Source organism: Lygodium microphyllum, chromosome 5 (genome assembly GCF_053477565.2).
Source record: "Lygodium microphyllum isolate KBCC chromosome 5, Lygodium_microphyllum_v1.1.10, whole genome shotgun sequence".
Taxonomy (NCBI): domain Eukaryota; kingdom Viridiplantae; phylum Streptophyta; class Polypodiopsida; order Schizaeales; family Lygodiaceae; genus Lygodium; species Lygodium microphyllum.
Window position 1 is genome coordinate 121,271,740 of NC_141139.1, and position 26,042 is coordinate 121,297,781.

A 26,042-nucleotide genomic window follows, 5' to 3' on the forward strand; every position below is an offset into this window, starting at 1 on the left:
TGCAGGAGATGGATGGATTAGATATGGTCAAGCAAGATCACATATTTGAGGCTCGAGCATCAGACATTGCAGACTCCAAATCAAGCATGACCATTAGAAGATATGAAACAGATCAGACGGTTGATCATTTGATTGAGTCACTAAGGCATCTTGAGGTTGATGATGAGGCATTTGTACCTATAGTGATTGACATGAAGAAGAAAATTCTCTCTCTGTTTAAAGAAGCAGGTATATTGCAATCCCTTTATACTGCCAGTTCTAAGCCCTATAACTGAAAGATCTAAAGTAAAATTATATCAAAACAGCTAGAGAATTCTCCTTGTGGATATTGTTGCAGAGTCACAGTCATTCCTTCATCCTTCTTCTATTTATTTTTTTTTCTTTTTTGCAAATAAAATGTGGCTAATTATATTACTTAAGAAAAAACCCTGAATACAAGGAAGTGCTCATGCTCAACAGACTAGCTGGAGCTGATGCAGAGTCACAGATATATCAAGTATACAAGCCTCTCAGGGCGGTCCAGGGGGGATGGGGGCAAGAAGCCATGGAGGGGGGGTGTATCATCATCTGGGGCTGCTTGCCTGCATCATGAAGAACAGGTCCTGGCCGCCCCAAGTGCGCATGAAATGAAAACGGAGCTTGTGATGAGCTCGAGACTCGCCTTGCACTTGGTCCCATCAGCCACGGAGGGAGTGGATGATGGAGATTCAAAGCTCTGCTAAAGTCGCCTGTACTGAAAGACTCTCCCCGCCAAAAACCTCTTGACACTGCACCTTCTAGATGTGCCATCCAGTAAGACTCCCTACGATCTCCCATACCTCAGAGTGGTCTGCTGTGGGCTCCACTACCTGGCGGATGGGTAGAGCCTCCAAGCCAACCACTGCACATGACCCAGCCTCAATAATGAAGATCATGTCCTTCATCCCAACCTCATACAGAAGGTGACGGCCTTGGCTGACTGCTTGCTAGCAGAAAGCTTCCCATGAGATACATCCAAGGCTGGGTGCTATATGGCGGAGAATGCGGCATGCTCCTCTCCACACGAGCTGCGCCGCCTCACATGACCAAAGGCAGTGCTTTGGAGTTTCCAGAAATTGTTGTGTGCAGCGTTTACAACCTCCATCCTTCTGCATCTTGGCTAACCAACTCCCCACCACTAGGCCTCCATGTGCCAACAACCATAGGAAATACGATACCCTCCTTAGCCTCCAGCTGTCCCATAGGCGGCGCCAAAAAATCGGCCGGAAGGCATTCATGATGTTGTGCTTTGCCTAGTACCTGCTATGCGAGATGCCCAGTCCATGTCCTGCTGCATCAGTACGTGTGCCAATCCTAGCTATATACTCTAGGAACCTCGATGGCTTTTTGGCAACCACAGTGGGGCTGGCCATAGCCACTCTCTCGGATCCCACTCTAGCTAATCAAGTGGCCTGCCCTCCCATATCCAGAGACGCCACTCTTGAAGCTCCTCCTAGAACACATAAGGGTCTAGCCACCATGTCTTTCCCTAAAGGCCAACTCCTTCACGGTAAAGAAGGTCCCATGTGGGGTGCCGCCCACTCTACCTGCCACCTATAGGGGGATACTTGTTGGTGAAAACCTAGCGGCCCATACCTCACCGAGCTCTACTGGCTCTCGTATTGGGGAGTCAAGCCACTCCTGAGATATTACTGTGTCAATCTCCCTTCTTCTCAACTCAACTCCTCTCTAGCAACCTGATGCCCCCTGCAACACCTCCTGGTCCACCATCCTGTACACCTCCTGCCATGTCCTGATGGTACAAGCTGGGTTGGCCTCCCACCCATCAGCCCACTGGATATGGGGGCGCTCTTCAATCTGTACCCTATCCCAATCTCTGGCCTGGGGGTTCCAGATCATTGGCTGGCGGTCTATCTCCTCCTAGCAGCCTGGGGGGCTCTGAATTAGGGCCTTACGGAGGCTCTGCCATACATGAAGTAGGCTACCTAGGAAGAAGGATGGGGGGCGTGATTTGGGCCGTCGTGAAGATCCATCTCAAGGACGGCCTCCAATCACCGTCAAGGCTTGGTCTACTCTTGGAGACCCTCCTGCAATAGGACCTTCTAGGTCTGCCCTTCTTGGTGTGAGACCACGGACTACTAGCTTGGCCAAAAGGGCTAGACTCTGATACTATAGTTCTATGATCCCAAGCCCTCCCTCAGACCACGCTATGCCACCTTGGCCATGGAGTCCCTGGAACCGTGATCCGGCCTAGAGAAAATTCTGCACTAGGCGGCAAAGTTAAACTACACAGAACGAGGAGAAGCACCAACACGAGGCAATGTACCAAGCCATCGCTAGGAGGGCTTGGTTAACCACCAGGCCTCGACCCTCCTAGAGCACATAAGGGTCTAGCCACCATGTCTTTCCCTAAAGGCCAACTCCTTCACGGTAAAGAAGGTCCCATGTGGGGTGCCGCCCACTCTACCTGCCACCTATAGGGGGATACTTGTTGGTGAAAACCTAGCGGCCCATACCTCACCGAGCTCTACTGGCTCTCGTATTGGGGAGTCAAGCCACTCCTGAGATATTACTGTGTCAATCTCCCTTCTTCTCAACTCAACTCCTCTCTAGCAACCTGATGCCCCCTGCAACACCTCCTGGTCCACCATCCTGTACACCTCCTGCCATGTCCTGATGGTACAAGCTGGGTTGGCCTCCCACCCATCAGCCCACTGGATATGGGGGCGCTCTTCAATCTGTACCCTATCCCAATCTCTGGCCTAGGGGTTCCAGATCATTGGCTGGCGGTCTATCTCCTCCTAGCAGCCTGGGGGGCTCTGAATTAGGGCCTTACGGAGGCTCTGCCATACATGAAGTAGGCTACCTAGGAAGAAGGATGGGGGGCGTGATTTGGGCCGTCGTGAAGATCCATCTCAAGGACGGCCTCCAATCACCGTCAAGGCTTGGTCTACTCTTGGAGACCCTCCTGCAATAGGACCTTCTAGGTCTGCCCTTCTTGGTGTGAGACCACGGACTACTAGCTTGGCCAAAAGGGCTAGACTCTGATACTATAGTTCTATGATCCCAAGCCCTCCCTCAGACCACGCTATGCCACCTTGGCCATGGAGTCCCTGGAACCGTGATCCGGCCTAGAGAAAATTCTGCACTAGGCGGCAAAGTTAAACTACACAAAACGAGGAGAAGCACCAACACGAGGCAATGTACCAAGCCATCGCTAGGAGGGCTTGGTTAACCACCAGGCCTCGACCCTCTAGGGAAAGGTGAGCAGTACTCCAGTAGGTCAACTTCCTCCGAATAGAGTTGAGGATTGAATGAAACTGCTAGGCAGGAGTGATGTTGAGTCGCACCTGGAACCCTAGGTAACAGATGGTCTGCCCTCTGCACACCCATCTAAATCCCAAGTGGACGCCCCACTTTGTGCTAGAGTCCAGGTCCATAAGAAAACCAACCGACTTTCGCCAGTTGATTTTCTCTCCCGCTGCAGTGCAAAACACCTCGAGAGCTAGTCTCACTCTCTCTAGCATCAGCTCATCATCCTCTATGTAGAGTGCTCTATCATCTGTATACTTTGAGTCTAATTGCTCCATCTTCTCTCTCACTGGAAGTCGGAGGCCACGTAACCTGCTCACATGTGACCTGAGGAAGTGAGACATCACCTCTACAAAGAGTAGGAATAGATATGGGGCCAAAGAGCAGCCCTGTCCAACCGATCTCTCTAGCCGAAACTCCTCCCCTCTCTTGCCACCTATGAGAACCCTACTAGTAGTTGATCTGTAAAGTGCGGAGACCCTGCGGATCCATGCTTGGGGGAAACCCAACTGCACCGTGGTGCCCTCTAAAAAGTCCTAGTCAACCCTATCATAGGCTTTCTCGAAATCCAGGAGTAGTATCGCCAATCCCTGACCACTGTGTTGGGCCCACTCTGTTGCCTCAAAGGTGAAGACATTGTCTAGGAGACTCCTATCTTGGACAAAGCTTGTCCGTGTGTCTTGAATGATGTCTGGAAGCACAAGGCGGAGTCGCCTACCAATCATCTTTGCTAGTGCCTTATAGGCCACTGACAACAGGTTGATCGGTCTCCACTGGGATAGCTCCAACCGGTCTCTCCCTTTGGGGAGGAGACTGATAAGATTTGCCAATAGACTCCCTGGCATCCTTCCTTAGCTGAAAATCTCTTGGAAGGCCAGCAGTAAGGGATCCTTCACCACCTCCCAATAGGTAGTGAAGAAGGCCTTAGAAAGACCATCCTCTCCCGAGCATTTCTACATGTCCTATGTATGGAAAGCCTCCTCTAGTTTCTTCTCTGTGAAGGGGTCGAGGAGGGAGCATCCCATCTCCTCTATGACGAGGGACAGGAGGTGATCCCAGACCTGCTATTTACATCGTTGTCCTTTGGCTGAGGTTGTCTCTTGCTGGAAAAGGCATCTGTAGTAGTCAGTGGCAATCTCCATCACCTCATCTGGGCTAGAGTGAATCCTCCCATACTGATCCCGAAGGTTGCATATTTGCTCTCTTGAGGTGCGAGTCTGATGCACTTGAAAAAACTCCTTGCACATCATGTCTCCCTTTTGCGCCCAAAAGGCTACTGAGGTGCGGAATGAGAATTCCAAGCGCTTGTTCTCTAGGCCAGTGAGGATTGCTCGTGCTTGCACCTCCTGTACATGGAGGATAGGATCCTCCGATGCCTCCTGTAATAGTCTCTGCGTGGTTGCTAGGTCTCGCCAGAGTGCTCTCTCCTTCTCTCAGCTTTACTGCCTGGCCTGTAGGGCTGCATCCTAGTGGCAGATACTGCTCGACTTGGCTAGGACCTCTGCAACCTCCTCTGCGATCCGGTCCCTCCTGCCCCATTCCCTAGTCCAAATTTACTCAATCCGTCTCTTCACCTCCTTCCTCCTCTAGATCAAGTCAGGGATCCAACAGGATCGTGTGTCTAGGGCAGAGGTTGGGGCATCAAGTGTTAGGAGAACCGGGGAGTGATCAGACAAAGTGGTGTCAAGCAACTGTCCTACCTAGCCTCCGCGAGAGCATCCCCACTCTCCCACATAAAACCTATCCAGCCGCTCTAGCAAAACTCTGCCTAGCTGCCTGTATCTCCAAGAGAAGTCCAACAATCTCTCCCTCCTGTGGAAAGCTGGGTCTCTTTGTTATGAGGACATGTATTTTTGAAACCTCACTTAACATGTGGATTAATTTTTAATCACATGATTAAGTAAATGTTGCATATGTGAGGTGCAACTGGGGTTAAAGTAAATTTATGAGCCCGGGACCTGAAGAAATCAAGGGATGTCAAAGGCAAAAGTTGCTATAAGTTATGCTGCTAAGGTACTTGGTGGTATTTGGTGTCAGTTGTTAGCCTAGGTCATCCATTTGGCCATAAGTGTTGGTGACACTAGAGAAGTGGCATCTAATGGTACCTAACGCCAATCTGATGGTCAAAGATGGTACAAAGACACTCGAGAATGAAAGTTGTCCAACCAATTTAATTATTGGCAAATCTGATTATTTTTCAGGGCACCGAAATAATTATTAGATTAGTTTTCAGTATTTAAAGGCTGAAAATTAATATTTGAAAAACCATTTGGGAAGGTTGCCACTTGTCAAAAATGCCCATGCAAGACCGAAAAACGTCTTGAGAGGCTAGAGAGAGGCATTTTTATAAATTCAGCTTGCAAGAGAGAGGGAGGAGAGACTGCTGGTTTGATTTGCAGCCATTGGAGAACCTCTTGAGGCTGCCAAGGGTAGGAGAAGACCAATCAACAGTAGGAGACAGCATCTACAAGCTGTTGAGACAAGGCAACAGTAGTAAATGATTGATTTTCTTTAGTTCTTTGCATCTACATGCTGTTGTGGCAGGGCAACAACTGCATTTGACTGATTTTTAGTCATTCTTCGCAACAAAACTCTGAATTTTCTCTCTCTACAGCTTTCCCTCTCATCTCCCAGTCATTTCATAGCCTTGCTTCGAAGATCTTAGCATTTGGACCCTTGGAGGCTGAGAAATTTATGTGATGTCTTGCTTGGTATGCATTGGTGTCATCATGTGCATGCAGTGATTGATTCTCATGATAAGATTGCGTCCCTCTTCCATAGAGGCAAAGTTCATACTTTGGATGTAAAATTGAAAGGGGAATCTGCCCCTATTGTAAGTGTTGGAGAGGATCAGTAATGCATGCTATAGGCTGAAATTGCCTCCACACTGGTGGATACACAATGCCTTTTATGTGAGCTTGCTTGGACCTTCTCATGGAGATGTGCCAGAGGATGTATCTGCTGAAATTCAGCCAGAGGTTGAAAAGCTCGATCAAATATTGGTACCAGAGCAGATTTTGGTACACAAAGAGAGGAAGATCAGGGGTAAGGGTCCAAAAGATACTTGGTGAAGTTTCAGATTTATTCATCAATGGATGGAAGAGGATAACTTCATAGAACCATCCTCAGTTGTTTCAGCTTTATCTAGATGCCTTTCAGTTAGAGCCGACTTTAGTTCGAGCTGCGTCAGGTTCAATAGAGCAGAGGTCCAGAGTATTATGTGATGCTTGTGAGGGAGCTAGCACCTTTGTTCCTTAGTAATGGACAACTCTCATATGTAGTGGATCTCGGATGTATTCAGCATGCATCAAAGGTACTACGTTGACAGTATGTTTGCAATGAGATCACTACTTAGTGTACTAGTCACTGTGAGATGTATGTAGAGGAGTATGAGTTTTAGCATGAATTTTGCCTCAATTTTGAGACAAAAATTCTGATCAATTTCAATTCAGTTTTTGACCAGCTTGAGAACTATTTATGGTCACTTTTTGGATCAGTTGTACATTAGTTTTTGCACTAATTACTGGTCAGTTTTTGCAATGAGTTTGTGATTAGTTTGGGGTCATATTTGCAACAATTTGTGATCAGTTCTCAGATCAGAAGGTGATCAATTTATGATCAGATTATGCTCAGTTTTCAATGGTTTACATCTAGTTCCATGGACAACATATATTATGATGCCATTGATGTTTTAGCCATGGTTTATCCTTGGTTTTTGCTATATTGTGGTTTGGTTTTGCCAAATGAGTTGAGCTCATGAGAAATGAACATGTCACATGATAGCAATGTTTTTGAGATTCTGTGTAAGTCTTATGCTATGTTATGTTGGCTGGTAATTTTTAGCATGCGTTGGGCATATGAATGGTTGAACAACAGTGCGCGATGTTGTATTGACTATGATGCCCTATGAAAATTCAAGTGTAGTACTTTTCTTTTGATGCATTTGGTAGTGCAATCGAGGACGATTGCAAGGATTTCAAGGGGGAGGGCTGTCATGAGGACATGTATTTTTAAAACCTCAATTAATATGTGAATTAATTTTTAATCACGTGATTAAGTAAATGTTGCACATGTGAGGTGCAATTGGGGTTAAAGTAAATTTACAAACTTGGGACCTGAAGAAATCACGGGATGTCAAAGGTAAAAGTTGTTATAAGTTATGTTGCTCAGGTACTTGGTGGTATATGGTGCCAGTTGTTGGCCTAGGTCATCCATTTGGCCATAAGTGTCAGTTGGTGGTACTAGAAAAGTGGCGTTTAATGATATCTAACACCAATCTGATGATCAAATATGGCGCAAAGACACTCGGGAATGAAAGTTACCTGTCCAATTTATTTATTGGCCAGTCAGATTATTTTTCAGGCATCGAAATAATTATTAGATTAATTTTTAGTATTTAAAGGATGAAAATTAATATTTAATTATGGAAAATGCTTGAAAAACCATTTGGGAAGGCTACTTGTCAAAAATGCCCATGTAAGACTGAAATACGTCTTTAGAGACTGGAGAGAGACATTTTTATAAATTGAGATTATAAGAGAGAGAGAGGAGAGGCTGTTGGTCTGATTTGCAGCCATTGGAGGACCTCCTGAGGTTACCAAGGGCAGGAGAAGACCAACCAACAGTAGGAGACAGCATCTACAAGCTGTTGAGATAGGGCAACAGAAGTAAATGACTGATTTTCTTCAGTTCTTTGCATCTACATGCTGTTGTGGCAAGGCAGCAGCTGCATTTGATTGATTTTTAGTCATTCTTCGTGACAAAACTTTGAATTTTCTCTCTCTACAGCTTTCTCTCTCATCTCCCAGCCATTTCATAGCCTTGCTTCGAAGATCTTAGCATTTGGACCCTTGGAGGTTGAGAAATTTCAAATTTCTTTGCTGTAAACCCTAACCTGCAACAGAAATTAGGGTTTAGCAACAGTCTCGGGAAGCTTGCAAAAAACTGGAAGCTCCAAGACTTGGATTCAACAGGGCTGAAGTTGTTTTTAGCTTGTTCAAGTGGAGGAACCAGCAAATAATTGAATTTGGGGCATTTTCCATCTCCATCAAAGCAGGTGAAGGCAAATTGATTGCCCGAATCAAGGGGCAAATAAGATTAAAGACTTGTTGGTGATTCATCACAACAAGGGGAGTTGGAATATCAAAAGGGATTTTGGGAGAATCCCATTGTAAATCAACTTCTTCTTCAATAAAGCTAAAGAAATACCGAAAGGGGCGCTAATTTTGGGGCCAATAGGGTATGCATTGTCCAAGATCAGTAGGTAAATTTGTATATTCAGATTTGCACTAATTGTTTGCTGCTGTAATTAAGTTGGAATCAGGGATTTACCACCCATCCACGGAAGGAAGGTTGGTTACACTTTCCAAGCATCATGTGCTCCTACTGCCAGTAGGAAGACCTCTTGCTTCTCCCTAACCATGCCCTGGTAGTTTTTGCCTTTGCCCTGCTAGTTCTCTAAGGCCTCCAAGTTGTTGAAGTCTCCTCCAACAATCCAGGAGTCAACCTCTGGGATCCTTCTTCTATTAGATTGTCATATATTGTATTACAGATAGTTCCAAGATATGCCATTTTTTGTTTCGTTATATTTTGCCATTTCTAAGACAACTTGTGTGGTGCAGCATTTCTACTACAATTTTCTAAGATGCTCCACATTGTATTGACTTCTTGAGAATAAAACAATTTCCTGTGTTCACATGCACTCCTGAAAATTCAAGGGGCATTTTCCATCTCCATCAAAGCGGGTGAAGGCCTATTGATTGCTCCACATTTGGGGTATTTTCCATCTCCATCAAAGCGGGTGAAAGCCTATTGATTGCCCGAATCAAGGGGCAAATAAGATTAAAAACTTGTTAGTAATTCATCACAGCAAGGGGAGTTGGAATACTGAAAAGGATTGGGAGAATCCCATTGTAAATCAACTTCTTCTTCAATAAAGCTAAAGAAATACCAAAAGGGGCGCCAATTTTGGGGCCAATCGGGTGTGCATTGTCTAAGATCAGTAGGTAAATTTATATTTTCAGATTTGCACTAATTGTTTGCTGCCCATCCACGGAAGGAAGGCTGGTTACACTCTCCAAGCATCATGTGCTCCTACTACCAGTAGGAAGACCTTCCATGCCTCCTGCTCCTCCCTAGCCATGTCCTAGTAGTTTCTGCCTTTGCCCTGCTGGTCCTCTAAGGCCTACAAGTTGTTGAAGTCTCCTTCAACAATCCAGGAGTCAACCTCTAGGATCCTTCTTCTATTAGATTGTCATAAAACTTATTACAGATAGTTCCAAGATATGCCATTTTTTGTTTCGTTATATTTTTCCATTTCTTGGACAACTTGTCTGGTGCATCATTTCTACCATAATTTTCTGAGATGCTCCACATTGTGTTGACTTCTTGAGAATAAAACAATTTCCTGTGTTCACATGCACTCCTGAAAATTCCTTTTTGGGGGGGTTGGCGTGGAATGGAAATTGAGAGAGCTCTTAGCATAGGATCAGAAACTCAGTGAATGTAGGCTTTTTTTCCAATAAGGGACATCATTTGGATGGAATTGGGAATCCAATTGTCATACCCATTGGTACGGAGGAAGATCTATTTAGCCCATGGAGGTGAAGCCTCACCTTGAAGTTGCTTGCCATGCCTTTTGACTGAATGGATGATTGCCGGTGGGCACTGGATCCCATGGCATCAAGATCAGAGGTTTGGGAGATCCTTGGAAGCTTCACAGGGTTGCACATTTTGAAGGCATGCTGCTAGTTGACCTTTGGTGCTGAGGGTCTCTGAGTGTACACAACCTTGGGAGAGCTCTAGGTGTCCATCATCCACTCCCTCTGCAGCCATTGGGGCTAGTTCTAGGGCGAGTCTCAGGCCCATCAGGAGCTTTGTCAGCTATTCTTACTCACATGGGGTTGCCATGACCTATTCTTCATGGTGCAGGTGGGCAGCCCTAGTTGGTGATACATTGCCTCTCCATGGTTTCTTTCCCCATACCCCCAAACTACCTTGAGAGGCTTGCATATTTGATTGTTTTGTGATTTTGAGCCCGGTCCAGCTAGACTATTGAGATTTTTTGCTGCATTAGAAAAAGGGGCGATAGCTTTGCCAAGATTTCAGATGCAAAGAGTGCTCTCCCTTAACAGAAAATTGCATGAGACCTTCCAAATATGCCACCCTGCAAGGCTTCCTTGAGCTCCCAGATCTTCGAATGGGATGTTGCAAGCTCTTGAATCTATTGGTTTGGCCAAAGAATTTAATTCAGTCACTATGCAATACCCATCTTTAATGATGACATGCTATAAAGAAAATCCTTGAACAGAGATAGAGAACTCAGAGTCTTTGACAAACAAAGTGAACAATAGAACTCAAAATGATGGATGAATTACTGTATGAGTCAAATTGTATGCTAGGCATGATATAAGGGGCTCTGTGTCTTGGGGGACCAAGGATAAAGTGAGCTAGAAGAGGAGTCTGAGACACTGATGACAGCTCTGAGTGTGTCATAATGCAAGCAGATCCCAAAATGTATTGGTAGTCTCTAATGATATCTGAGTGAAGGCAGCAACAATGTAGTCAGCCTAGACTATAGAAGATGCAGATCTGGCTGAGTAGATGATGATGTTAGCTAATTGGTACAACAGAGGAAAATTGGACGGCAACAGAGCAGCTTGCATGACAACAAAATGCAGGCGGAAGCAGGTGTGAACTGACCTCCAGATCCAAAACACAAGTGCTAGGATTGTAGGTGACAGTGGTAGGAGTGTCGACATTGGGTGGCCTTGAACAATGTAAACGCAAGCTATCTGGAATGGGCAAACTGCTGGATGATCCTGCACAACTGGGCATCAATTTTGATGAAGATGTTAGCAAAGTGCACATCCTGGGTGCCCCAGTGCATATCCTAGGTGCCGGGATGTCCTATCAGAATGCATTTTATTTCTGAGGCTTGTGTATCAAATGTGGCTGACTGGTATTTTGGGCCACATTAATTGCTGGCCGACTGGTCATAATTGTTGTATTACTATTGCATATTTATAGGCTGCTCCTGCTCCCCTCCACTCATTCATTCATCTGATATGAGCACACTATTCTTGGAGAGAGGGAGACTGCTGCACTCTATTAATTGCTCTCAGCCTGTACCATCGTACTACTCTTGAGCCTTGGTATGCAAATTCTATTTCCTGAGTCTATTTTCTTTGAGTTCTTTTGTATTCTTTTCATTCTTTTCTGTTCACTGTGTTAACAACAGATCTGTCAGCACACTGTCTTTGTTTCTGCTGCTCCACACTTTCTTGGCATGGTATCAAAACCTATGTCTCTTAGTTCTGGTGCTGGTTGCTTTGTTTTTGACTGCTGCTTTTTTATCTGATCACACGTAGACTGCTCCAAAAATTTACATTTGCTGCTGTCTCTTTGTTTCCATTGCTCCACCCTCCTCTGACAGACACAGCTGTTAGTTGATCAGAAACATATCACCTGCCTGAGGATGATGCAAAGGCAGCTGGGCAAGATGATAATGCTGATCTCGTGGCTGAGAAGACTTGAGGGTGTAAGCAACAGAACAAGGGATCGGGATGCAATCACATAGGCTTCTATTCATAGAGGATTTGGGGTGCAGTTGATGTACTATAAAAAACAAGCCATTTCATAATTTAGAAATAAAAATAGTGTGCTTTGGGGCTGGTTTAAGGAGACTTAATGATGCGCTAATGAAAAGCCTAAAATGGCTGATTTGCTTTGAATGATCCAAGCACGTGCTGTTGTATTAATACCTCTAGGGCTGGTTGAAACCCCTCTAGGATCACGGGCTGGTTGAAACCTCTCTAGGATCATACTATCATCCTCCACATTCAAAGTTGTCTCATTTGCATAGTCTTGAGTGTATAAGCTCCACCTTACTTCACCTCAGTTGCATATTCTGAGTGTATAAGAGAGATGAAGCACCAGGTCCCTCCTCCTTGGTGACTTTATCAAGGAGAACCAACGGATTGTTTGTCTAGGGAAGAGCTTGGACTAAGAGAGACGCATCATGAAAATGTAGGTGTCCAATCAAGTGATGCACCAAATGAGACTTGAACTTGCAACCTTATAAATTATGAGCCCAAGTTTTAACCACTAGGCTATCACCTTTTGACCCCCTCCTCTTTTCCCTTGTTAGTTGAATGGAAGCATACATATCCATGAGTTTGGATGCAAAGCTATCTATATGAAAGAGAGAAAATCATGGAAAAGCTTAGGTTGTGACAATAAAGGTAGTTAACAATATATTTTTATGCTTTTTACTTGGCAAGTGGTGCATCTAGTCTAGTTATACCATGTCAAGTGGCATAATGAGTGTTTTAGGATTGTGAAGATGTTCTTGGCCTAACCAAGTAAAATACAATACAAAGGATGATGGTTTCATAAAGAAAAATCTATGTGCATGCACACATACTTTTCTTTTTGAAATCACTGCTCCTCAAGACCACCAAGAGTCCTCAAAGAACAAGGATAACCTATTCTCTAGGGATCATTACGATTATTACCTAAAGATACCATAGGCATCAAAAGATTGGGCTCCAAAGAATGCGTACTTCCTCCAAAGCATTAAGTGGCTTTCTAGTTGAGGAACTTGGTAGTATTATGATAACCTAAAAATATACACTTATTTTCGTGTATAATTTTCTTTGAAATTACTAACTTTTGAAATCACCAATACACAAAGGACAGAGTCCTCAAAGCTTGAGGATTATCCGAAAATTAAGAATGAATTGTAGAATAGAAATTTATGAGAATCATACGTGTAAAAATTTAGCATCTACCTATAGGATGCATAATTCCTTTCCTTTCATGATTGCCAAATGTTAAGTGGCTAGTCCAACTTAGGAACTTGTAATACTCTCGTAGTCTAGAGGTATACAAGTATATTGTTTAGTTAGTAGGGATACATAATTTATAAATCAGCCTTAAGAGGTACAAGAGCACCTGCGCTTAATGCCATGTAATACCAATAGTTATTGTTTCTCTTGGCAATCCTTAACATGCAAGCAGATAGACACTATGTATTTTCAGTTTTTTTTTCTTGGAGAAAAGAAAATTCTATTAATAATACCTCGAAGAAAGTCCCCTTGAGGTAAAATACAAAGTACAAAGAACTCTATGGAGAGTAGCTAAGTACATCACAAATACAATGGTTGTATGAACAACCAAGCTAGTGGGCTAGAATGCCAAACCATTTGAGGGGAAGTATGTAAAAAGGTTTTTAAGTCCCAAGTCCGCATGAAAGTGTGTCTTCTCCTCCTCATCCTCTTAGATCCACCCTACATACCATGATTGTACCTTAGGTTCAAATGTACCGAGCTATAATACTACTAATCCACTCTCATTTGTAATGAGTGTTCTTAGGTCCATTGATCTTATGAGTAATCTAGAGTGTGTGGGATCTTGCATGGTTGCTATCCTATGATGAGGAAAGAAAGACTCCCCTAATCATCCTCGTAGCCACATGTTGGGCCTTTATCTATGACCTGTTGGGAATAAAGGGCCACGGTGCCTTTTATACGTGCTCGGGTGTGAACTCACCTGTACCACTTGTACTTTGTACTTTGCATATAAGTATTGCAAAAACCTAAGAGTGGTACAACTTTTTGTATCCACACATTGTGTATCTCACTCTCTACTGCTGCTCTCTCTCTCTCTCTCACACACACTCTCTCTCTCTCTCTCTCTCTCTCTCTCTTTGCCATTGCCATTGCCATTGTTGAACATCAGACCTTCACTGTGTGTCGGTCACCACAAACTGGTATCAGAGCTGAAGGCCATCCTGACCACGCTTTTGGAGCTTGTTTGAGCTCTGACACAACAGGTCGTCAATCCTAGTCAGGTGGCAGTTACGCAGGCAACGTGCATGTAATAGGTCGTGTGCAGCTGAGTAGTTAGGTGACAGGCAGGCCTCGACAGAGGCAACAAGCCTCAACAAGTAGGTGACAGGCAGTAGGCCATGTTAGTGCAGTCAGTCGCACATTAGGTGCAAGTTCAGCGGGTAGTCAAGTGGGAATTTCAAGTCAGCGTAGGTTGTGCACAGCCTTCTGACAGCCTTTTTTTTTTTGGGTAGAAAATTTATTTATTTTTTTTCAAAGGTTCATCCTTGGTAAATTCTTTGGGTTGTCATGCACGTAGAAGCACAGTCTGACAAATCTTAGAGATTTGGGATGCATTTACTCCCGAAATTTGGGGATTTTGGCGTATGCATGAAGATTTTACTTGGCTGAGTAAAATTTGTGGATTCTTGCACACTCTCAGTCTCACAAATTGGGGCTTTTCACGTATGTGCAGAAATTGTAGTGGGACAGGTATAATTCTTGGAATTTTGACACATTGGACTGGGTACAATTTGAGGCTTTTGCAAAATTTGCAAAGTTTGGGTCAAATTTGGTTTCGGTATGTACTTGCAATGCAATTTCTATGCAAATTGAGCACATAGGACCCTGGACAAATTTGGGGCTTTTGCAAAATTTGTGAAATTTTGGCAAAATGGGCTTGTGCAATCCATTTGGGAGTTATGTTTGATGTCATTTGAGCAGTTTGAGCAGAGAAATTTTGGGGCTTTTGACCATGGGAGTCAAATTTGTGACCGTGGATGCAATTGGAGCAGAAATTGCAGCTAAAATTTGGGGCTTTCTCATGCAATTGATGTATTAGCCTGTGACATGCCTGTAATTGCTTATGGTATACTAAAGCACACATTTCATATCTCTGAAAATTGATTTACAGATCTGAAATCTCTACAATTACTTGAATTTTCATCACTGGTTGGTACTTGCTTCGTACCTTGGTCATTTGCGTGAGAGTTGAACTCACATTTATTGACTTTTAAGTCACTTTTGAGCTGTAAATCATGGCTAGCAGCAGTGATAGTAGCAATCTTTTGCACATCAAGAAGCTTGAGAGTGCACACAACTTTGCCCCATGGCAGAAGTAGTGCTATAATGTCTTGGTGCAAAAGAAACAAGTGAAGCCTATAAAGACAAAAGGGGTAAAACCAACAACCATGGATCCAGATGAGTGGGATGAGTTAGATGAGCTTGCACGCTCTACCATAGAGTTTTCAATGTTAGAGACTTTGCTCTTCAACATAGAGAAATTGAAATCTGCTTATGATATGTAGCAACGATTTGAAGAGTTATATGCTGAGAAAAGTGCGGTGAGCAAGGTTTGTTGGTTGAAAAATTTGATGGACCTTCGTATGAAGGAAGGTATAGCCATGTCTATACATTTGAATGAGTTTAACTTTATTTTCAGCTAGCTAGTTGCTTTGGAATTTCACATTGATGAAGAGTTCAAGGCAATCTTTTTGCTATGCACTTTGTTTGAAAGTTGGACACTTTTACGATAGCAATGAGTAATTCTAATGCTATGCTACTTCAAATGTGGAGAGCTCTTTACTTATGGAGAAGCCCAATATTTAGTAAACAAGTCTTCCAATGCACTGTACACTAGAGGTAGATCCCAGTAGAAGCGCAACTCTGACAACAAAGTATGTAGCAAGTTTCATGGTAAAAATGTGGAGTGCCATCATTGTGGATAGGAAGGGCACTTCAAGCAGGATTGTTTTAAGTGGAAGAAAGAAAAGACCAAAGATAAAAACACTGATGATAACAAAGATGAGAAAAAGGACAGCCAACATGCAAAAAAGAGCAATGTGAAGGTAGAGGAAGTCAATGTAGTCAGTCACGAGAGTAACAGTGGTAGTGACGTACTCTTTGCTTCTCCTTTTAGTATACAGTCATTGATTGTAAATTCAGATGATGACATGCACACTTGGATTCTTGATTGTGGTGTCTCATTCTATGTAGCACCACACCGTGAGTGGCTCTCTAGCTACAGTGGTGGTATACATGGTGTTGTCCACTTGGGTGACAATTATGCATGTGATATTGCAGGGATTGGCAATGTGCAGTTAGCATTTCAGCATGGTTCAATGTTCACTTTGCATAATGTGAGGCATACACCCCAGTTCAAGAAGAGCTTGATAAGCACAGGGCAGCTAGATGATAAAGGCTATCATACCACTTTTGGGGATAGCAAATGGAAGATATGTAAGGACTCTAGAATTGTTGCTAAAGGCTCTAAAAGTAATACTTTGTATATGTATCTACTGTGTGTGACCATGTTGTCGCCATAATCGAGTAGCCTAGTGTCTCTTTGTGGCATAGCCGATTAGGGCATGAGTCAAATTGGAATGAAAGTTCTTTCTTGTTTGGATTATTTGCCATGTTTGAGGTACGTTGATTTTGACAATTGTGATCGTTGTATTTTTAGCAAGCATGCTCAAACATCACATAAAAAGTCTTTTTCATTAAAATCTTCACCCTTAGAGTTGGTACATTCAGATGTATGCGAGATGCCAAGGTTGTCTGTAGGGGGAAAGAAATATTTTATCACTTTTGTTGATGATGCCACACATAAAGTATGGGTTTATCCAATCCGTCGTAAAGACGAGGCTTTGGATAAGTTCAAAAAATTCCTGGCACTTGCTAAAAATATGACCAGTAAAACATTAAAGTGTCTTTGCTCTGACAATGGTGGGGAATATGTGTCCAAAGCCTTTTAGGCCTTCATAACAGCAAAGGGATAAAAAGGGAGCTCACTACCCCTTATAATCTATTCCAAAATGGTGTTGCAAAGCGTATGAATAGGACTATTTAGTAGAAGGTCTGTACCATGCTATCTTATGTTGCATTACCTCATGGATTTTGGGTAGAGGTTGTTATTGTGAGAGTGCGCTGGGGAAGAGGGAATACGAACACGGAGGGAGAGAGAGAGAGAAAGCAGAAAATAAGGAAGAGAAATCTGCACTGACTGAAATGAATGCTGAATACAAACGGGAAGGCGGAAGGAGACTGATCAGTCCCTGCACGCAGCCCACAGCCTCAGTGAGGGCACCAGATCAGGCTGATGATGATGGCAGCACCACCACGGGGGAGAAGGAGTGTCGGAATCTGCAAGAAGACAAGTGATCAAGTGGGGAGGGGGGCTGCCTATAAATAGGCAACAGACAAACCCTAACCCTAACCCTAAAATGGGCGCAAACCCTAAAAGTGCCCTAAAATGGGCGCCCCACAACAGTGATCAAAAAGTGGCCGGGCAGCCAGTGGCTGCCCACTAAAAAAGGCCAAAAAGAAATACACAACCTAAGATAGCCAGTCGAGAGTGACTAGCCTCCCCCCATCATAGCACATGACAGAGATGTCAGAGCTCCTAATGTCCTCGTCTGACTCAGACTGAGGCTCACAGGCAGGAGATGACAAGGCATGACAAACATGACTGCTAACACCCCCTCTCAGATCCTGGATGTGGCTGAAGGCCAAGGGAGAAACGGATCCTGGGGCGCCAAGAGGAATGCCAATGTCGATGAAGTCCGTCGATGTAGATTGCCGCTGAAGGAGCTCCTCACGATCCTGGGAATCCCCCTCTAAAACACTAGGGGCCAGGAAATCCACAGCCACATCACCGAGATCGTCCCCCTCTGAAAGGGATGGGGGTACGAGGGAACCACTGGAGGAGAAGGGGATGGGAAGGAACCTGTGGAATAGTAGGTGCACAAGCGGGAACGGGTGTAGCAATAGACTGCGGCGGAGGACCCTGCATCAAAGAAGGGGAATGGAGCCTATAAAGCCCGCTCTCGTGCCAACCTGTAGATAAGACAGCTCCTGTAGAAGAATCCTCAATAACAACGGCATGCTCGGTGAAGATCACTCGTGTGCCAAGCCTCGTAAGGCCATAAACTGAGAGGAGGGGAAGACCCAAATCCGGAACATATAGGGCCTGTGAAAAGGAGCTCAAAGGTCGGTCGGTAAACAAAGGCAATGTGCCAACACCACTAATAGGCACCGATAAAATGTCACCAACAGTGACTGAACCCTCTGATGGACGGAGATCCTGTAACAAATCACCTCGGGGAGTCATATGACTCGAAGCACCACTGTCCACTAACCAAGGCTGCGCAGAAGACACTGCAGCCACGGAAGAAGGATCCTCCTCCAAAGCATGGATATGAAGGAACACTGACTCATGGGTAACAGCTGGTGTAGAGATGGAAGAAGGCTCCGATGTAGATCCATCCTTCGCTCCCGGACGAAGGTGAGGGTACTTCTTCCAGCATTTCTCCTCGGGATGTGTCCCTTTCCCACAGTGTGGGCACTTCGGTCTCTCTGAATTTGAGTCAGAGCCTGAAGAACTGTCCTTCTTCGTAGCCTTTGACTTTGTCTTCTTCTTCTTCTGTCCTCCCGAACCTGCAACAAAGGCTCTAGTGGAGTTGGATCCACTAGCACTGACCTCTCTGAGTTGCTCGTCGTGCTCCAAGACAAGCGGAGATAGCTCCTCCCATAGAAGCTTCTCACGGGTCCTCGATGTAAGAAGGCTGGTGTAGAAGACATCAAACCGAGGCGATGGCAGCTGAGTCAAAAGAATCATAGCCAAGTCTTCAGAAGATATCGTCTGACCGAGGGATGCTAGCTCATCCCTCATATCCTGTAATCTGTTGATGTGGTCCTTCATGGAAGGACTATCATCAATAGCGAGCATCTGCAACTTCTCTTCGAGAGATATCCGGTGGGCAAACGTCTTCTGGTGATAGAGAGACGCGAGCTTTCTCCACACATCTGCTGCAGTCTTCAACCTGTGAACATGAACAAGGACAGAATCCTGCAAACTCAGAAAGAGGAAAGATCTGGCTCTAGAATTAAGCCGATCCCATAAGGCTGCACGATCCATAGATGTCCCATCTGCGGGATCCACCTTAGGCCGGGGAAGAGGAACAGAAACAAGCTCCTAAAGATCGAAGGAGTCCAAGATACACTCCACCTTGCAGGACCATAGAGAAAAGTTGGAGCCATCCAACCGGTCCTCTTTGGGCAGCTGAGGAAGTACGGGTACCTGTACAGGGGGTACCAAAGGCTGCATCTTCGGCCCACTGGAAGAGGCTCGCCGAGATACATGAATAGAAGGGGGACGGGAAAGAGGAATAGACTCCGGACGACGGTCCTCGTGATAGAAATCACGCCTCCGTTCAGATGAGTGTCGAGACAAAAGCTCGTCATCTGAGTCATCAAAGCCCGTAAATTGATGAGAAGACATCTTCCAATCTGCAAGACACCAAAGAAAACTTTGCCGATGCCGAATAATGACCAGCAGTATGGTCACCAATCACCAAAACGCAGGCGGGGGAGGCCTACAAACACCTGGAGCTGCAAAACGCAAGGTTGTCTGATGAATATCACCAAGATAGAACCTGCCAGCACCAAAACGTAGCCTGGGAATAGGTTGCCAGCAGGAAAAGAGCCACCTGGAAATGGAACGACAGCCAGATCAGCAAAACGCAGACTGGAGGAGTGTCGCCCAGCTGGAGAAGTGGCCGCCCTGACTGAAAACGCAAGCATGAACTGGTTTGTGATGACGTGGCAGCCTCTGGAGGGGGCGCCTACAGCAAACGCAAGGATGTTGACCTCCTGGAAGGGCCGCCTTGACTGTTGGGGATGAGGCCAGCAGCAAACGCAAAGATTTGGGTGTTCTCCCGCGTAAATATCAGCTCCGTGTACTCTCCTTCGGCTCTGATACCATGTGAGAGTGCGCTACGGAAGAGGGAATACGAACACGGAGGGAGAGAGAGAGAGAAAGCAGAAAATAAGGAAGAGAAATCTGCACTGACTGAAATGAATGCTGAATACAAACGGGAAGGCGGAAAGAGACTGATCAGTCTCTGCACGCAGCCCACAGCGTCAGTGAGGGCACCAGATCAGGCTGATGATGATGGCAGCACCACCACGGGGGAGAAGGAGTGTCGGAATCTGCAAGAAGACAAGTGATCAAGTGGGGAGGGGGGCTGCCTATAAATAGGCAACGGACAAACCCTAACCCTAACCCTAAAATGGGCGCAAACCCTAAAAGTGCCCTAAAATGGGCGCCCCACAACAGTGACCAAAAAGTGGCCAGGCAGCCAGTGGCTGCCCACTAAAAAAGGCCAAAAAGAAATACACAACCTAAGATAGCCAGTCGAGAGTGACTAGCTTCCCCCATCATAACACATGACAGACATGTCAGAGCTCCTAATGTCCTCGTCTGACTCAGACTGAGGCTCACAAGCAGGAGATGACAAGGCATGACAAACATGACTGCTAACAGTTATGACAGCTGTACACTTAATAAATCGGTCACCAAACATGTCTTTGGAAGGGAAAGTCCCTCAAGAATTGTAGTCAAGCAAGCCACCTTCGTATACACACTTAAGAGTGTTTGGCTCTGTGAGACGTTTGTGTACATATGCAAAGAACAACGTAGCAAATTGGAGCCAAAGTCTTGTAAATGCATTTTCCTAGGATATGGTAACAAGGGAGAAATGGGGTATAAGTAATGGGATCTCGAGAAAAGAAAAATTGTACATTGCAATGATGTAATCTTTTGGAAAGATCACATGCATAAACAGCCTAAAAAGATAGAGAAAGTGAGAAGGATTGTGTTTCGAGGAGAAATACATATGTAGGACAGCAAAGAGTGCCTGCTATACAACAACAAATACCTACTATAAATGACCCTATAAAAATGCAGGGAATGATGCTGAAATTGATAAGCAAGAAGTTGCCTATGATATACCATAGTTTCAACAAGAAAATGTGTCATTAGAACAGCCCGAACAGGTAGGATAGTATGCTGAACCTTTTGGACAACAAGCTATTAATGCAGACTTGCAGGTTGAACAACCAGCAAACACAAATCATTGGGTCCATAGGTCGACCAGAAATACCAAACAGTCAGATAGGTTTGTTCCCGTGGTGCGAATTATGTTGTTGATTATGTCATGATGAAAGATTGTGATGAATCGGCTTCAAGGAAGCAATGGAATGGCACAAAGCTATGCTATTAGAGATGGAATCTCTAAAGAAAAATGATACTTGGGATTTGTGCATTTGCCTAAGAGGCAGAAAATCCTACCATGCAAATGGGTTTACAAGATGAAGGTCACCTCTAGTTCCTCGCCAAGGTACAGAGCACAGCTTGTTGCCAAAGGGTACAAGTAAGAACATGGGATTGACTTTGATGAGATCTTTTCTCCTGTAGTCAAAATGACTATTTTGTGAACCATATTGGATTTGGTTGCATATGAGGATATGGAAGTCATATAGATGAATGTAAAGACTGCTTTCTTACATGGTGATCTACATGAGGACATATATATGTAACAGCTAGAAGGTTTTGTGGCTAAGGGGCAAGAAAAGATGGTATGTAAACTCAACAAAAGCTTGTATGGGTTAAAACAAGCATTGCATGAATAATATCATAAGTTTGATACATTCATGCAATCTCAAGGATTTAAGAGAAGTCAAGCGGATCATTGTTTGTATACCAATAAGGCAACGGATGGCAACCTTATTATATTGATTTTGTATGTGGATGATATGCTGATTGGTGCTAGGGATGTTCATGCGCTAGACACCTTGAAACAGAATCTACATAGTAGCTTTGATATGAAGGATCTTGGTGAAGCAAATCATGTTCTTGGCATGCGTATACTCAGGGACTGATAGAAAGATTTTCTTTATCTGTCAGAACAGGAGTATGTCTCGAAGATTTTGCAACGTTTTAATATGGAGGGGAGGAAGCAATTGGTGCACCATTGCCTCCATATGTGAAACTCAATGTAGAGGACAATTCTATATCTGATGATGAAAAGGTTGAAATGCCCAAGATCCCATATGCTTCAGTTGTGTGTAGCTTGATGTATACTATGGTTGCTACATATCGTGACATAGCATTTGCAACGGGAATGGTTAGTAGGTACATGGCACATCCTGGTAGAAAGCATTGGGAAGCAGTGAAAGGTATCATGAGATATCATAAGGGCACAAAGGATTTGTGTATTTGCTTTGGAAAGTAGAAGGCATTTGTCATTGGCTTTACTGGTGCAGACTATGTTAGTCATGATGACTGCAGGAAGTCTACTTCAAGGTATGTATTCACCTTCACAAGGGGAGCAATTTCTTGGATCTCTAGGCTATAGAAGTGTGTTGCATTGTCTACTATAGAGGCAAAGTACGTGGCTGCCACCAAGGCATGCAAGGAGGCTTTATGGCTTTCATGTTCTGTGGGAGAGCTTGGCATTACTGAGACTCCTGTCCTCCATTGTGATAGTCAGAGTACTATCATGCTAGCATAGAATCTCGTCTTTCATGCAAAGACCAAGCACATATAGGTGAAGTATCACTTTATCAAGGATGTACTTGACAACAAAAGCATTGAGCTTGTCAAGGTACATACAGATGATAATCCTGCTGATCTTCTCACGAAGGGGCTTCTAGTAGAGTAGTTTGCTCATTGCCGACAAATGATGGGAGTTAGATAGTATATGTATTTCAGCTTTGTATATACTTAAACTTAGCTGATTTTTTCTCAACCTTCAGGCAGGCTGCCTTTAGATGGGAGGTTGTTGGGAATAAAGGGCTATCATGCCTTTTATACATGCTCGGGTGTGAACATACCCTTGGCACTTGTACTTTGTACTTTACATATAACTATCACAAAATCTAACTTGAGTGGTACAACTTTTTGTACCCACACATCATGCATCTCACTCTCCATTGATGCTCACACACACACACACACACTCTCTCTCTCTCTCTCTCTCTCTCTCTCTCTCTCTCTCTCTCTCCGTCATTGCCATTTCCATTTTTGAACATTGAACCTTCACTGCATGTCAGCCACCACATGACCCAAGCTACAACCCCCCAAGTCGCACAACCATGGTCTTTGTTGTGGCATGTATCATTCTAATGGCTCTCCGCTCTTGTTGGGATAGTCCCACAGGCAATGCCTTTGTCTCCTTTGACTCACTACATCATGCACATGCTACTAGGTCCTTGCCATATCCAAGACAAGTGCCAAATACTAAGCTCCTATGTATGGTAGCAACCAAATATGTTAGAAACATTTAGAAATGAAGTGTCAAGAACGCTTTTTGTAAGTGCTTTCAAGAGAGGGTAAAATAGGAAATGCATGTTTCTTTATAAATGGATTTTATATAGTTTTAACTTTTAAACTAGCGAAAGAGGTTATATACTTCTATGGAATTCTCTATTTAAAAGAAAAGGCCAATTGAGTACTAATAATAATACATGAGACCCGATTGTGAGTAACACATTACATATCCATTATTGACTTACATCAAAGTTGTGTCTTTACACAAGCTATACTATGATTCAAACTTCATGATCTATACATATCATACAGAAAATTGAAATAAATGTGTTACATAGCCCATGTGCAATGTGGAATGGGTTAAACTACAACATCATGATTCTCATTCCAAAACAAAATGACAAAAATGTCAAAATCCAAATTGAATCATGCTACATCATACATAATTCATAAATGAGACTAGAGTCATACAATCAACTCTCAAGACAAGAATAGATATTGGAGTAATAGAGTCTAATAATTGAACAAAATGCCGAAAAGTCTCTCTCAGGATTTTTGTCTCTCATCCAAAATCCTAAGCCCTCACAAGTCATTACTCAAAATCAACGTTGTCATCATCATCATCATCATCATCAATGTGGGATCCTTCTTGCTTAAGAAGAGAGGAGGCAGTAGCTTAGAGGAGGAGGGGGTAGCTTAGAAGCTTGGCGGGCTGAGAAGAGGCTGTTGTTTGTGCACAATGGAGCAGCAGGAGTGAGGAAGAAGGGAAAAAAAGCCTGAATTAAGGTGTTGTAGCATCGCACGACACATTCCTTAAGTCTGGTCTTACTATGTTCTTTGTCAAAAAGAAAACATCACGTTTTTTACTCGTCTAATCGTTTCTTACTAATAGAAACGTTTTGAAGTTTTGAACCCAAACAAATGTGTTTCTTAGGTGCTATGCTCCTATGAGCTAATGTCCATAGGAAGAGGGATATCTTCCTAGGCCTAAATATCATCTAGCTCCCTCCAAAAATCTGATAAGAAATGGTCTAAGATATCCTATCTGTGCCACTCGGAGTTGACTGTGCTTTGATCCTGCTTATTTGAATCCTCCTCCCCAGTGTATTTTCAGATTACTATCTATTTAGGTTACGAGTGCTGCACCGTTCCCGGTGATGCTGGGCAATTTCTCTCTCCATTCCAACAAATCATTTTGGATCATGATGTGTTCTTTTAGAAAAGTAAATTGCATCAAATTCATTACATTGGCTGGTCAACTCGACAGGTGGCTGAAATTCAAGATAGCCAAAGGGTTTGCTATTAGTAAATGGCTCGAACAAATGCTCTCACTGATCATGATTCTCATATATGCTCTGGGTTTTTATGAGGGCCTGCTTGGTCCTTCGGAGGTTGTTTCATGTAGCTTAAATAGTATACTGAGCATAACCGCATCGATCATGTCTCGAAATCATGTTCTAGATGATTGCATATCCAAAGCTAAAGGCTTATAATTTAAAGAAAGAGGTTGAGCAGGTATTGCAACTCTCCCCTGGGGTTGGAGCTCGAGCTTGGATAACCTTTGTACTGTACTGCGACACAAATATACTGACGATTTCAAGACCCTGCTTATAACTGTTTGATGGTGGTCTGGTTGCATATTTCAAATGTTCCGTCTCTTTTTAGTCTATGATGCGTCTTTTTAGCCTATCTTGCATCTTCTCTCTTGCCTGTAGGTTGTAGTGCCTCTTATTCATGCTTAGTAGTAGTAGTAGTAGTAGTAGTAGTAGCAGGAGAGAGAGAGAGAGAGAGAGAGAGAGAGAGAATAACTGGTTGAACTTCCAGGTTGCTATATAAAAGATGAAGCAATAGGTTTGGACGATGATTCTGGAAATGAGAAGGGCACACCCAACAGCCAATATGCAGAGCTTACCATTGGCAAATTTTACAGTAAGCTAGAGGACTTCGTTGACCGCATATCAGGAACTTTTAGTTAGTATCGTCTTCTCTTCACAAGAGTATCCTGGAAAATCGGAAAAGGCAGGATGTGTAGGGAGGGTATCCAATATACAATCAACCTACACCAACTCTATTCTTGTTATACATCAAACGCAGTCTCTGTACAATATGGAATTTTCAATTAATGGAGAAATATTCCTTCGCCGTCATGCTATTCTTTCGTCGTGCTCTCCCATCCGGAATGTGAGGTGATTTGCTTGCGTCCTGTGATCCCTTTCCCCTCACCCCGAACATCCGTAACAAGGGAGCATGCAGGACAGGATAGGTCGCACGCCCAATCAACAAGAGGAGCTGTTCATGTTGCAAACTTACTGGCTCTCGCCTTGCGCTCAGCATCTTTGCACGGTTGGCATCGTTGCGAAGCTCTGAAGCCTTTGCGTTGCCGGTTTTGTGCTTGTGCCGAGTGCACTTACTTCCTTTTGCTCATCAAATAAAACATTGCAAACAATGCACTTTGCATGCAAGAAGAATGCATAACCACGAAAAGTATCCAACGCACACTATATGTAAATATATGTGCAAAACTCAACAGCTATCACAGGCAAAGAACCTAACCCACATTCATTTTCTCCAAAATACACCCTTCACATGCAACTACCCTTAACAAACTAACATGCATATATTTTGGTAATTTGTTGTAAACATTGATGTATAATCCTTTGTGCATATGTCTATGTGTGGTAATGCATATAGCAAATATTGTAATCTTTCCCTCTTTCACATGGGAAAATAGAAATTTCAAATATTTATGTATTATATGTGAACACATGTTCATGGCCACACATATGCGTGCATTTTAAAATATATCAATGAAC

General features: G+C 43.8%; 1 protein-coding gene and 1 long non-coding RNA gene across 3 annotated transcripts in view; one reads left to right on the forward strand and one right to left on the reverse strand.

The window, feature by feature from the left end:
- The window catches only part of LOC148036345 (uncharacterized), a 145,506-nt gene extending 119,932 nt beyond the window's left edge, over positions 1 to 25,574 (forward strand). For both annotated transcript variants that reach the window (XM_087679135.1, XM_087679136.1), the window contains 2 exons: positions 6 to 228; positions 25,054 to 25,574. In XM_087679135.1, coding sequence (XP_087535261.1) covers positions 6 to 228; positions 25,054 to 25,205 — 375 coding nt within the window. In that variant the 3' untranslated portion in view covers positions 25,206 to 25,574. The remainder of the gene's footprint in view (positions 1 to 5; positions 229 to 25,053) is intronic.
- The window catches only part of LOC148036347 (uncharacterized), a 67,599-nt gene extending 41,939 nt beyond the window's left edge, over positions 1 to 25,660 (reverse strand). The window contains exon 1 of the long non-coding RNA XR_015691017.1: positions 25,540 to 25,660. This is a non-coding gene — a long non-coding RNA (uncharacterized LOC148036347). The remainder of the gene's footprint in view (positions 1 to 25,539) is intronic.
- Positions 25,661 to 26,042: the final 382 nt, after the last annotated feature.